The sequence below is a fragment of the Melopsittacus undulatus genome, chromosome 3 (assembly GCF_012275295.1).
Source record: "Melopsittacus undulatus isolate bMelUnd1 chromosome 3, bMelUnd1.mat.Z, whole genome shotgun sequence".
Classification (NCBI taxonomy): domain Eukaryota; kingdom Metazoa; phylum Chordata; class Aves; order Psittaciformes; family Psittaculidae; genus Melopsittacus; species Melopsittacus undulatus.
This window is the reverse complement of record NC_047529.1, coordinates 53978794-53991307: the sequence shown is the minus strand read 5'-3', so window position 1 is coordinate 53991307 and position 12514 is coordinate 53978794. Positions and strand designations below refer to the sequence as shown.

At 36.9% G+C, this 12514-nt stretch overlaps 1 protein-coding gene across 8 annotated transcripts in view; it reads right to left on the bottom strand.

The window, feature by feature from the left end:
* Positions 1 to 12514, bottom strand: part of KLHL32 (kelch like family member 32) — a 94079-nt gene that overhangs the window by 36584 nt on the left and 44981 nt on the right. For 6 of the 8 annotated variants that reach the window (XM_031045450.2, XM_005145096.4, XM_031045448.2 and 3 more), the window contains one exon: positions 2630 to 2845. The exons of the other annotated variants lie outside the window; for them this stretch is intronic. In XM_031045450.2, coding sequence (XP_030901310.1) covers positions 2630 to 2845 — 216 coding nt within the window. The remainder of the gene's footprint in view (positions 1 to 2629; positions 2846 to 12514) is intronic. 8 annotated transcript variants of the gene reach the window in all.

Below are 12514 nucleotides of genomic sequence, written 5' to 3'. Positions count from 1 at the left end.
GCAGACAGCAGCACCCTTTCCAGCTTCTCTGAGGGAAGCTTTAATTTGTGCTTAGGGATTCATGGGAGCCCTACTAGCAAAGGTGCCTCGGGGACACATTGAATTCGTATCACCATAACATGCACAGGTGTGGGTGCAGGAGGCCACTCTAGTTACAGGTACAACAGACAAATCAAATGGTAGCATCCTCCCATCAGCTCTTCTATTATCTGCCCCACTTTGTGCCGATTTCCTCCAGCTTTCCCAACACCACTTGCTTGGCTGTTCTTCCTTAAGACATGGGATGGGGATTTGTCAAAGTCAATGAGCACTTTATTATAGTGAGAGTGCTCAGTAATGAACAATTCAGCAATTTAATGAGATTCTGTAGATCTGTCTCCAGCCTGTCCATCAAGTTTCACTTCTATAAAGCACTCTGACACTAATCCTCTGGCATACCCAATCTTCACCCTGGGCTGAATATTAGATTCTTCCATGGTATACTGCATTACCACTATAACCTTAGCAAAAATGATGAACTTAACTACACTTGAGGCAATATAGCTGGTCTGATTTGATTTTCTTCTATTGGGTTGACTATGAGGGAATTACTTATTTACAAAGATAAAGCAAAAAAAAAAAAAAAGAGTTTCTTATTGCCTTCTGAATGCCTAAATTGGTAAATATTTATGTGTGTCTTTTAATTCATTCTGAGGACCTGTAATATTTATAAATATACATTCATTCCTGCTTGTACAGATGGAATTAAAAAGACACGTAGTTTTTGCCTGCAGCAGAAAACTAGTTGAAAACAATTTTTGGAACAGCATTAGTAACCTTTAGAGAGGCAATTATGATAACGCTTAGGTGGACAGTGTGGAGAGTTTGTTGACACTCAGAAAGCAGCACATTACCTACAAGTATCTCTCCTCTGTATGACCCTGCAACAAGAACAGAAGATTTGTCATATTTGCCTCATGAAGTGTTCTTTGACTGGAGTGCACACAATTAAGAAAATTATTTCTGAGTTCTTCTGGCAGGATGAGGCAATGACATAAGTTGTGAAAACTCTCACTTCCCAAACAGTTTCAGCAGGTTACAGAGGCCATATTACTCCCGATAGGCTTGCTCATTATTGAGCTGGCCCTAGGTTATCCTTGTATCTCTTTCTGCAGCCATTTTTCTGGCAAAAGTATACCCAAGCATGCAGCTAGGAGATCTCGGTGACTCTGCAGACAAATTATGATAAAACCCGATTGGTCAATCAGCCATGCCCCATATAGGAACTTGTACATCAAAACCTTTCCTGACAAAGAGAAATGAACTAGGACTCCAGAGCATTGTTCCTGAAAAACCCAAACCAAATCCACCATCATGGTTAGTGTGCTGCAAGTTCTGTTTCACAGACATCCTCCAAAGAATAGAGCCAGGTAAGGGTGCAACCTTACATTAATAGTTGCAGAAAATATAATCTTTGTAAAATACACCATAATCTAAAGCCTCAAAGTTTTGAGAGCAAATATGCCAGTTACCAGACTGCAGGGTTAAGTTGCAGCTGCATACTGTCTTTGTGGTTTGAAGAGTTTAACTTTACATTTTCGGGGGTTTTTTAAGAAATATTTTGCTCCCTTGTGACATTATCCATCCAAAGAACATGAAGTGCCCCACTTCCTGAACTGAACTTGAAATTCTGAACTGAACTGCTTCAAGTTCATCAGATGAACACAATTTTACACTTTTAAAGAAAGGTGGCATATAAATGAAACCAGGGATTCAAATATACCTGTCTTCTTGGTTGGACCAATATAACACAGTTCCTAAAAAGAAAGCACAGGTTTCTTTCAAGCAGGTTACATTCTACCTTGAAATACCAACATTGTACTGATGTCCTTTCATTGCATCATGAATTGCAATTTGTACAGACATATGATGGGAAAGTTTCCAAGGATAGATCTTAGTTTAGCTTTTGTTTCTCTTTACAAGTTACATGATTTTTTCATATTAGGTTTCACACACACACTAAAGGTCACAACATAATGTTTTTATTTTACTAATATTCTACGGCTAGCAAGCTGGCCCTTTTTTAGATCCAGCCTTTTAAAAGGAAATGATCACCATCTCTAGCTTCTTGCTGCAAACCTTCCACTGAAGCCTCCACTCACCTCTGAGCAGAGCAGCCTGCATGATGATTCTCTAATTTGCTTGAGGGAAAGTCACCTGTGGTGGCCTAAACAATTTAAATGACAACTGAACTTACACAGCTAAATTTGTCTGAAGTGAACAGGAGAGAGTGCAGAAGCAAGTTTGCCACAAGACTTGTAGCACTAGCTGCACCAGGAGCAATGATAACTGAGTTACATGTATCAGCTTCCTCTTCCCACCAACAAACTTGGATCTGGAAGAAAATCTCTGGCCATATCTGAGCAACACAAGTTAAGCAGTAAGACAAATTTATCTTTCAAACAAACTAATTGCATTAACACAACACAACGTTTTTTGAATTTCATTTAAAAATTTCCCTCAGTTGTTATTCACAGTTTTTGCTCAAGTGCTTATTCTCCCTCGAGATTGCTCCAGGGTTTCAAAACAACAGATTACTGCTATGGTTTATAGAGTATCACGCATTCTGCTTATTCACCAGTCTCCTTACCTGCCAGATTTGTTCTTCACTGAGTGAAGTGAGTCTATCACTTTTAAAAACCTCTCGAAGGAGACGGTATGGGAGTGCCAGGACTTCTTCTGGATGACTCTTCAATAGCTCAGAGAGATGTTTTACTAAGAAGTCAACGACTGCATTCTCCAGCAAAGTGAGGTTGAAGAGGTCTGCAAGCTTATACAGGTCCAAGTAATTAAAACTATTTAATTCCTAAAAGGGTGAAGCAAACAAAATATGTCTCACAAAAAAACCCAAACAAAACAGCAAAGAAAAATCCCTACAGGTCTCAAATAAGGGAAAAAGGTTATTCTTTTGGAGCGGTGGAGAAGGCAGGCAAAATAACTTGAAATTAATTAGCACAGTCTCATTTAAAATGTATGTATGTATGTTACCAGTACACATATATATATGCAAATATATATAATAGTACTAATTTATACAGCAAGGCTATATATGCATAAAGCATCTGTAAGAAATATGGATTAGTACATAATATAATAAACCAGCATGATTTAGACTGTATGACAAGAGCTTGCAGCAGTTAACAACTGGATTACAGTTAACTACAATGGTTTGTTACAGAGCAATTATTTATTTATTATTTACAGTTTTGATTGAGCTAGAGCACTGTGTACTGCAACTTTTAGTTCCATGAAACCTCCCAAAATACGAGATGCTGAGCTACATTTTATTACATACAAATTTGTCTTCAGTGAACAAACATTTTTTTTTTCCTACCACTGACATCAACCTATAGTGCATGTTAGCTTCCCTCAGTTATAGCTTCCCTTCGTATAGCTTCCCTTCATATACTTTCTCTCCCTCCTTCTAGCAGAAAATCTGCAGAGACAAAAGCTACAGTAACTCAGGGCAGGAAGTTTTTCTCCATCCTGGTGGCAGATAACCTGTCTTTACAAGCTATGTTTTCAACTTGGCATCCTTTCTAAATCAGTGTCTGAACAGTTAACTACTACTGTTCTAGAGCATAATGGTGCTTTCAGGGGAGAGGCCAAGAATTCCTCTGGTATTAGAGAAAAGTACCCAGGACATCTCAGCATGTTTAGCCATCTTCCCTGTTCTTGCTGTATGCTCACACCTCTCTTCCTCTCTCCTCCGCAGTCCTGGTTTTCATCTTCCAATTTATCGCATTGCTCCCTATCAGCCTCTTCCTCCTTGACCAGTTCCACATGCGAAACTGACAAGAAGTCTCGTCAGTTTCACTTTGCTGGTTAGTTAACATAGGGACTAGAACAGGAAAGAGAAACAGACTAAATTAAGTCAATTTCACTTTCACTGCTCTGCTGGATGGCATGGCAGCACCAAATGAAACTGACAAGAAATCTTGTAAATGTCAAATGAGCTGCGCGGCTGGCAGATAGAGCAGAGCAACAGGGAAGATGGGAAAGTGCGAAGAGAGGGTTTTTTGGAATGTTTTATGGACTACATCTTGAACGTGTGAATTGGGTGGCTGTCCCAATGACTGTGGAGCTGTTTATGCATATGCAATGGAGAGTGGAGAAAGAATTTTTTTCACCTGCATAGAGGAGTCAGTACTGGAGGAAAGTGAATCAAATTCCTGGGGAGGCTCCTGCTTGTTACAGTCTCCCAGTCTGTGCACATTCCCCAGCAGAGTTGTACACCAAAGAGAAATCCCATTAATTATCTACTTCAGCTGCTGCATAGGAGGTTCAATTGTTTTCTTCAAAGAACAAAGAGAAATTTCTGTTGTTGTCAGGCCAAGCCCTAATAGCCATCATCCCAAAAGCCACAGATATTCTAGAGCCAGTTCCTCTTCACACTACTTAGATGAGTTAAGGATGAATCTTCCTCAATTGCAGAAAGATATAAAAAAGAAGGAATTTTACAGGAGAAGTATGGGTGCTTGCTCAGTGATTTAGTATTTGCAGATCAAAGATGGTACCTCACACCTCTACTTCTGTGATGGCTATGCAGTGGTGGCAACAACACCTGGGAATATAATTGAAGTAGATATCACAGCATGTACCAAGTAATAACTATGATTTATTGTCCCTGGTTTGGAAGACTATCCTTCCAAAGTACTCTCCAATTGAATGAATGCCAAACATCCAGAAAGAAATTTAGAAGAGGTCAGTGTATATTTACCAAGCTATTTGTAGTCAACAGCTGCATGTGGGGAGGAGAAAAATAAACAAAAAATCAAGCATTGTGATCTGAGAATCAACATCCCCACCAAGATACAGGCCTGACTGAACCCTGCTAAGTGGCAGTAGAAGAGAACAGATGGCTTTTGGTGGACTTCAAAATAGGACAATACTGGAGATAGCATAATAAAATATTTCTTCGTTGGAGAGAAACAGTAATCTGACACACAAACACTGTCTTCCCCTGAAAAATCTTTACATTTTCAGTGATATCCAAAAGACACTGGTAAGGCTTCATTTTTGGTTTGGGCATTTTTTTAGGATCTCCCAAACATCCTATCCTCTCAAATGGACATTAATTGAAGTGTTTTATGAAAGCTACCATACAGTGGAAGAGGCTAAATCTACTTATGGATGGATAAATAAACTCTCACCAGTTGTTTATTTACAATGATTTTTATTTATATTTCAGATGCTTGCTTATTTATGTGTCTTTATTTATTTATTATGGGGGTCTATTTGTTTAGTTATTTTGATAGATAAGCTTCAGGTGATTTTTTGATGCTTCACCTAACCTAACGTGTTATTGACCTGCTGGAATTATGGTTTACTGCTTGGTGAATACCACAGGTATATTTTGTTAAAACGGTCCTGGCCTGTAATCAGAAACATTCTTTTCTGGTTTTGTGAGGTTAGAGTTGATCTACAGGTTTGTATTTCACAGCCAAAGCAGCAAGTAGTGCATTAACTTTTACAAATGAAAATTATCAGACTGTCATACCAATATTCAAATCTAAATTATAGTCCTACACATTACTGTCTCTGTGATGATACTAGAGGGAAAAACTGTCACACTGAGATTGCAACATGTAGATCACAAATCAGATGACCACACTCTTCATACGTGGTGTGGCTTTCAGAACAACAGACTAAATTGCAGTGTGTGAGTAACAAAAAAAAAACCCCAAACAAAACAACCCCAAAACCCCAAACAAAACAAGAAACACAAAAACAGACAAACAAAATCTATCAGGCAGTATCAAAGCTATCACTGTCAACTCAGTCTGATTTTAATAGACTGTCAAACTAAACCCGTAATTGAATTTAAATACTTGTTTAAAAATTAAATAAGTCACTAAATAGGAAATAGATGTATGGTCATGAATAAGAGTTCTGGCAGTCTCTGTTTTCCACAGGTTTTATTATACTATGTTAAAAAAGCAAGTACAAAATCTAAAATTTGTGTGCAACTTCCTTCTGGTACTGTATTGTTTTAAAAAGATACAGTACAAACCAGTCTTATGTAAATTACTGAAAACTTCTAATCTTGTTTTTATAAACTTTTAAATACATGCCACTTTTCTTTTTTTGAACTGAAGGATGAAATATGAACACAAGCAGCACTGTCACTAAGAGCTGAAGAGAATTAAGGTAGTGATCCTATCTCTTCTAATGTGATGTACATTACACTGCTGAGACACATTCAGACTAACAAAATATGTGTAAGTTTATATATACAGATCTTACAGCTGAAATAGCTCTAAAGTCTCACAGTAAACTCGAAACAATTTAATGGCCGAATTATAAGTGTCTACTTCTGATAAGCTATCTTTGATCATAGGCATGCTACTTACTCCACATCCCCCCTGCTTCCTCCCCTCTCCCTGAAGTAAGAGAATCCATTGTTCTACACTACTGGACTTCTGACTCAGTAGTATCAACCTTTAAATGCAAAACCAATTTAACAATGAGCTAATGTTTAAAATCCCCATAAAAGAAAATCAATTCTCTGAAAAAGCATAATCTGAAAGATGACAATCTTAAATATTCAAAATAAATGAAGTGACATTGTCCATATTTTAATCCAGAGGTGCATTTTAATATGGAGAGATGATAAACTGACAAACAGGAAAAATAGATATAAACATTGTCTTTAAATTGCTTCCAAGTCTATTCTTATTCATTTGTACTTTAAAGAATAATTGCCTTGCACAAGCCACAGAAAAGGATGTAACAGATTGATAAATTAGAGTTAATCATAACCAAGTACACAGCAGACTACAATAAACCTCTATTCCTCTGCTCCATGTTATAAATAGCAGAAAAAGCACAAGGAGAACTAAGGGGAAAGAATGCATTTCTTTATGACCTTATTTGAAAGATAAACTCCTTGGGGAAATACAATTTATTCAGATTATCAAGACCCTGCTGTGCAAATCTACAGTCTGGGAGCACACTACAGAGATCAAACAATATTTACTTTATTCTGTTGGGTATAAAAGCTTTTAATGAATGCATAATTAAGACAGAAATAGTATATACAGCTTTAGAATTCCACTGCCAAGCCAAGCCATTAATATCTGAAGTATCATACACAGTTGTAACTCCACCTGCTTCCTATTTAGATTACAACACTATTATAAATCAAGGTATTAAATTACTAGCCCTGCTGCTGTAACAGAGAAGACACTATTTCCCCTTTTCCTAAAAGGGCTTCAGCCTCTTTAAAGCAAAAGGGGAAGTGCGAGGTCTCTGGGACAGGGGCCTGATTACCCAAAATCTGTAAGCAGCATCTAGCACAACAGGGTCTCGGTCTTCCAGGTTCTCTTCTATGTTAAAGTACTCGGAACCAGCTGCACCATTCAGAAAGAGCCTTGACATAAATCATAGCAAAGACTATCTAAATAGATAAGGTACTGTGCCAAATGAAAAACTGTAGTGACAATTTTTCCCCTGACAACAAAAAGGATCAACATAATTTTACGAGAAAAGAAAGCTGGTTCTGTTGGTTCTAGCTCTTCCTTTCTATATCAAGGATCCAGTTCTGCAAAACCTCACACATTTACATAAGAACTAACAGATCGTGCACATACTAAAGAGCACAGCAACAGACATATATAGTTCATACTAAGCATAAGCACAAATCCTTCAAAACCCATACTTTAGATCTAACTCGAAATTCACCTCTGCTAAATACCAAAGACTTCCAGTTGAACCATGAAAAAACATTTTGTGGAAGCCTGGTCACAGTTAAATATCTGAATCAGAATTTTGCAATGAATAAATCCACGTTTACATTTATTACTAGATCAATGCAGACTGTAGGTGTATTTACAGGCACAGTAAAGAATGTCTTTTTTAATTACTTATTTTATGAAATTATTTTTTTCTGGTAGATCACTGCTTTCTCAACACTTTCTACAATTCCTGCTTTTGTTTGCCCTTAAAGCATGAAAAGTTATTTTGCATCCATGTTATCATTTCAAAGCAGATCTGGGGCTAAGTAAAATAGCAACAAATCAAAACATTTTAGCCCTATAACTTTTCTTTCTGCCTTATAATTAATTTCTCTTCTCACTTAGTGTTTCCCTGTACCTGCTTAGTTTCCAGGTGCAACCTGCTGGCTGGTGTTAGCAAGCCACCTCTTTGAAGGCATTGAAGAAGCCTGAGACCTTCAAGGTGGAAAGACATGGCATTCTCAGATTGCTCATGTGATGAGACATCTGTGCGGCTTCCAAAAATAAAGTGAAACATGCCATATGCAGATACACAAACATAAAACCTAAAAAAGTAAATGTTTTCTAGAATCTCACATAGATTAATCTAAGTTACTAAATAGTACAAATATTTTCAAATGGCAATCCAGTTAAGTATTGTAAGCAACCCTGGTTATATATGCCTATTATATATCGCATAAATGATGATGTGTGTTATGGAAAGAGATACAATAATGAAACTTTATACAGTTAAAACTGCTTCTAGCACAGAAACTCCCCAAATGAAAAGCTGCACATCTCATCGGACTTCACATCTTGCCAGGTATTCCTGGTAAGATAACGGCAGCTATCAGTATTACTTAAGTAAAAAGACAAGGATGAAACAGAACATTGAGATCATCTAACCTCTCACCTGGCCTTTTTTACACCATTTCAGACTGTCGAAACCCAAAAGGAGGGTTTTATCAGATTTATCAATGTTTACACATTTTGTCAATTCTGAAAGCCTGTCTTTTCTTCAAACACTAGGAATGGCATTATCCTGCATTCTGTAGTCCAGCAGAAATCACAGAATATTGTTACCTAGCCTTTAGAGATATTTTATTACTATATTTTTTTGCAAATCCTTCAGTTACTACAGTGCTTAAGGAAAGCTGAGAACTACTTGGCTAATCCATCAACCACCCATAATCTTCCATATTCCATGTTCACTTTTTTTTTGCTAATATTATCAAATCAAGAAAGAGCAAGTTTTGTCCTACAGAAACCCAAAGTTCACACGAGTAGCAGTTACAAAACTATAGACAAGAATAATAAACAAAAATAAGACTGTACAATACTATTTCTTCCAATTCTTTTTCAGACTCTAATAACAGTTTAAGGCCATGAGAATACAGGAGTGGAAGCCTATTCCTTTGCTATACTGGATAAGCTCATCAGATCATCTTCATCATAAATTAAGAGAGATCCATCTTAAAACTCTTTTCTTGCTTCAAACACTACTACAAGAAGTTTCATCTGATTCTGAGACTCCACCTCCTAATTTTCATCTTAATTTACACAGTTTATATGCATTTGCTCCTGTGCCAATGCTTTTAGTTTTAAAAGCACTGACTTCTTCCCTACTCCCTCCTTGTCCTTCCCTTAGTATTTATTATATCATAATATTTATTTATTCCCTTGATATATTTATAGAAAACAATCATATTCTTCCTCAGACCTCATTTTCCTAGGCTAAGCAAGCCAAGCTCTTTTAATCTACTCATGTAAAACAGGCCTTCCTGATCATCTTAGCTGCTCTTTTCTATACCTCTCCCAGTCTGACTTAATTTTTAATTCTGTGCAGGCAAAATCTTCACAATACTCTTATGTTTTAGCAGTACCTTGTACACCAGCAGTAATATTTTTTTTACCTTTATAAATTACCTTTCATGAAATATCCTAGATTTAAACTGCCTTTTTCTTGATAGTATCATGTTAGTAGCTCAAAGATATCATATGATTTAATGCAGGACAATTCTTGGTAAACTTGATCCTCAAGTGAAACACATGACTGAGACTGACAGGAAAAGACCATTGCTCTTCCACGTTAAAAATATTCAGAATGGAAGTAGCTTGGTATGAGTTGCTGCACTTTAAGAACTTCCATTGCCACCCCCTCATCAGCCTCTAGAAAAAAGAAAGTCTGGACATTCTCAGTAATGCCTTCTTTAAGCTTTGCAGCTAAAAAATTTACATCCCATTCTAGCTACACAGTTCATAATCCATTCCACAGCTAAGCAAGATCTTGTCTGCACTACTGTGGGCCAGATCATAGTGACAAAACCTGAAGGCTGGAAGTCTGTTTCTGTTTTGCTGCTTAGGATTCACTCTGGAGCCCTGGCAGGCCAGAGAAAGACAACACCACTTTCAAACGCAGAAGCATGGAAAAAAGCCCAGACCAAAGATCAGGAATGCAGATCCAAACAAGAAGCCCAGAGAAAACAACTGTACTGAAATGCAGCAGCACAGAGCTTGAATCACAATCCAGAGAAGACTCTGTGTTTGATAGTCCTTCCAACTGCTTGCTTAAATGTAAATGAATAATGACAAAGATGGATAATAGCATGATAGTCACTAACTAAAAAAAGAAGTCGATACTCAATGTTGTGCCAAAGAGCAAACAGTATATTCCCAAATTATCAGCATACTAATGTTAACACTGTAGGTATAAATAAAAACAGAGGAAGTGGTTGTGTGCAAAGAATATATAATATGATTCATACAATTCTTTCATAATCTTTTTTATGCCATTTATTTCTAGAACATTTAGATAGTGCATACATGTGCTCTGTAATAAACCCAGCAAGGGACCACTTTTCTTGAAAACCTGTTTCTGCTTTAGAACCCCAGGTAACAGCTTGTCACCAAATGCTTAAGGATTACAAAGCTAATAAACACATCTGAAAACTGGAAAAGGGTAACTGTAGTAAGCCGGACATGTAATATCACCAGAGAATTAAACAAACAGTCTAAAATGTGTGGAATGATGAGTTAATTAACACAGACAAATTCAAATCTCAAATGTATGCTAAACAACCCAAAGCAACAAAACTTTCTCAGAATTTTAAGGCATTATGTGATACTGTACAGAAAGGCCGAATCCAGTGCAGGATAACAAGACTGATTATAATTGATAGACAACATAGAATCAGTCACCAATTTGAAATCAGTAGTTCCTAATGCGTTGTAAAAATCACATCACCCAACTATCTACTAATTGTTGACTTGTGTGAAAGGAATAAGGGATTGGTAGGGGAACTCCTTATTTGGAAACCTCAAAAGAGCTAATCTTCATAAATTTACAAGAAATATTGGCAGAAAACAATGGGAAAAATTTAACACAAGGAGTATTATGAAAAATTGAGTGTTCTCATGTGTCATAAATTTCATGCATTACATACTTTTAGTAGGATGGATCAAAGATCTGTTCAATGACAATCTCAAAATGAAGTTATTAATGTAAAGTTATAAAGAAGTTTAACTTTTCACAGCAAAGTCCTCAATGGATTAGTTCTTGATCCAATACTGGTAACAGTTTAATTGAACTAGAGAAGAGAAAGTTTTGCCTGCAGAATTTACAGAAGGCTCTTCAATAGCAGTGGAATAACAAGTTATGAGAATGACAATATTACCATTGTCTGGCTTTCCTGGCAAAGTGGTCATAAATGGCAGCATCAGTTCTCTGACTGAAAAAAAAGGCTTAGAAAATGCACAAGTACTGTCTAATAAAAGAAACAACCCCCCCTTGCTGCTTCAACACTGCAACAAGCTATGGCTCAAATACTGGTCCCAGTTCTGAAGTCCACACTTTAAAGCTACAAAAATATTATAGGCCGGAAAAACAACTTTGCAAGATTGAAGGTGCTCAACTTAGGTTTTTAAAGAAAGACTCCTGGAGAGTTTGATCTTGAGCAAAAATATTTATAAATGGAGAGAATATATAAAAGCAAAAAAATTCTGGCCAAATTTTCAGAAAATGGTTTCTGCCTCAAAGTTATCCTGGCCACTGGACTAGGAAGTACAGGACTGTTTGCATTGCTTTTGTCTGATGATGAACATTTTGCAGCTCTGCAGTAAAAACAAACAAACAAAACATTTACTGCAATGAAAACTATTTTTTTGCCAACTGTCTGTACAGTAAAGGACGTACTTGCACAATTTGGTATCTGAGGTTACATGCTTTCACATCCCTCTGAAGAGCAAGAGACTTGCTATAGCTGCAGGAAAATAGGAGGGTAATCAGCTGTATCAAACAGGGTACAAGAACCTGATTGTAAGTATGTGAATGTTAAAAAGGCAACATTTCTATTTTATTTGGAAAACTCATTTCCTCCGGAATCTCTATGTTCCTGCAATATCTGACCTCAACTCAAAAATCACCAAGAAATTTTTTGCTCACAGAATTAAACCAAGGCAAATTCTTCTTTTACAGAGAAAAAAAAGGAGAGGAAGAGTAATTTCCCATGATGCAGAAGACAGAAAAAACAGAACCTCAAGTGCTTGGAACCCAGTCCAGTGCTCTAGCTCTAGCAGTTAGAGAATTCTGTTTCTTCTTCAGCACACCTCCAACTTTAACACAATTCATTTATACAGGTCAGCATATCAGCAAAATGTCTGTAACATGTTTTGTATAAGCATTATTTCTCAGTAAAATAAAACCCTCTACAACACTGTCCTAAATTTATGCAGTGAAAAGAACATCTCTCCCTCCCCTGACT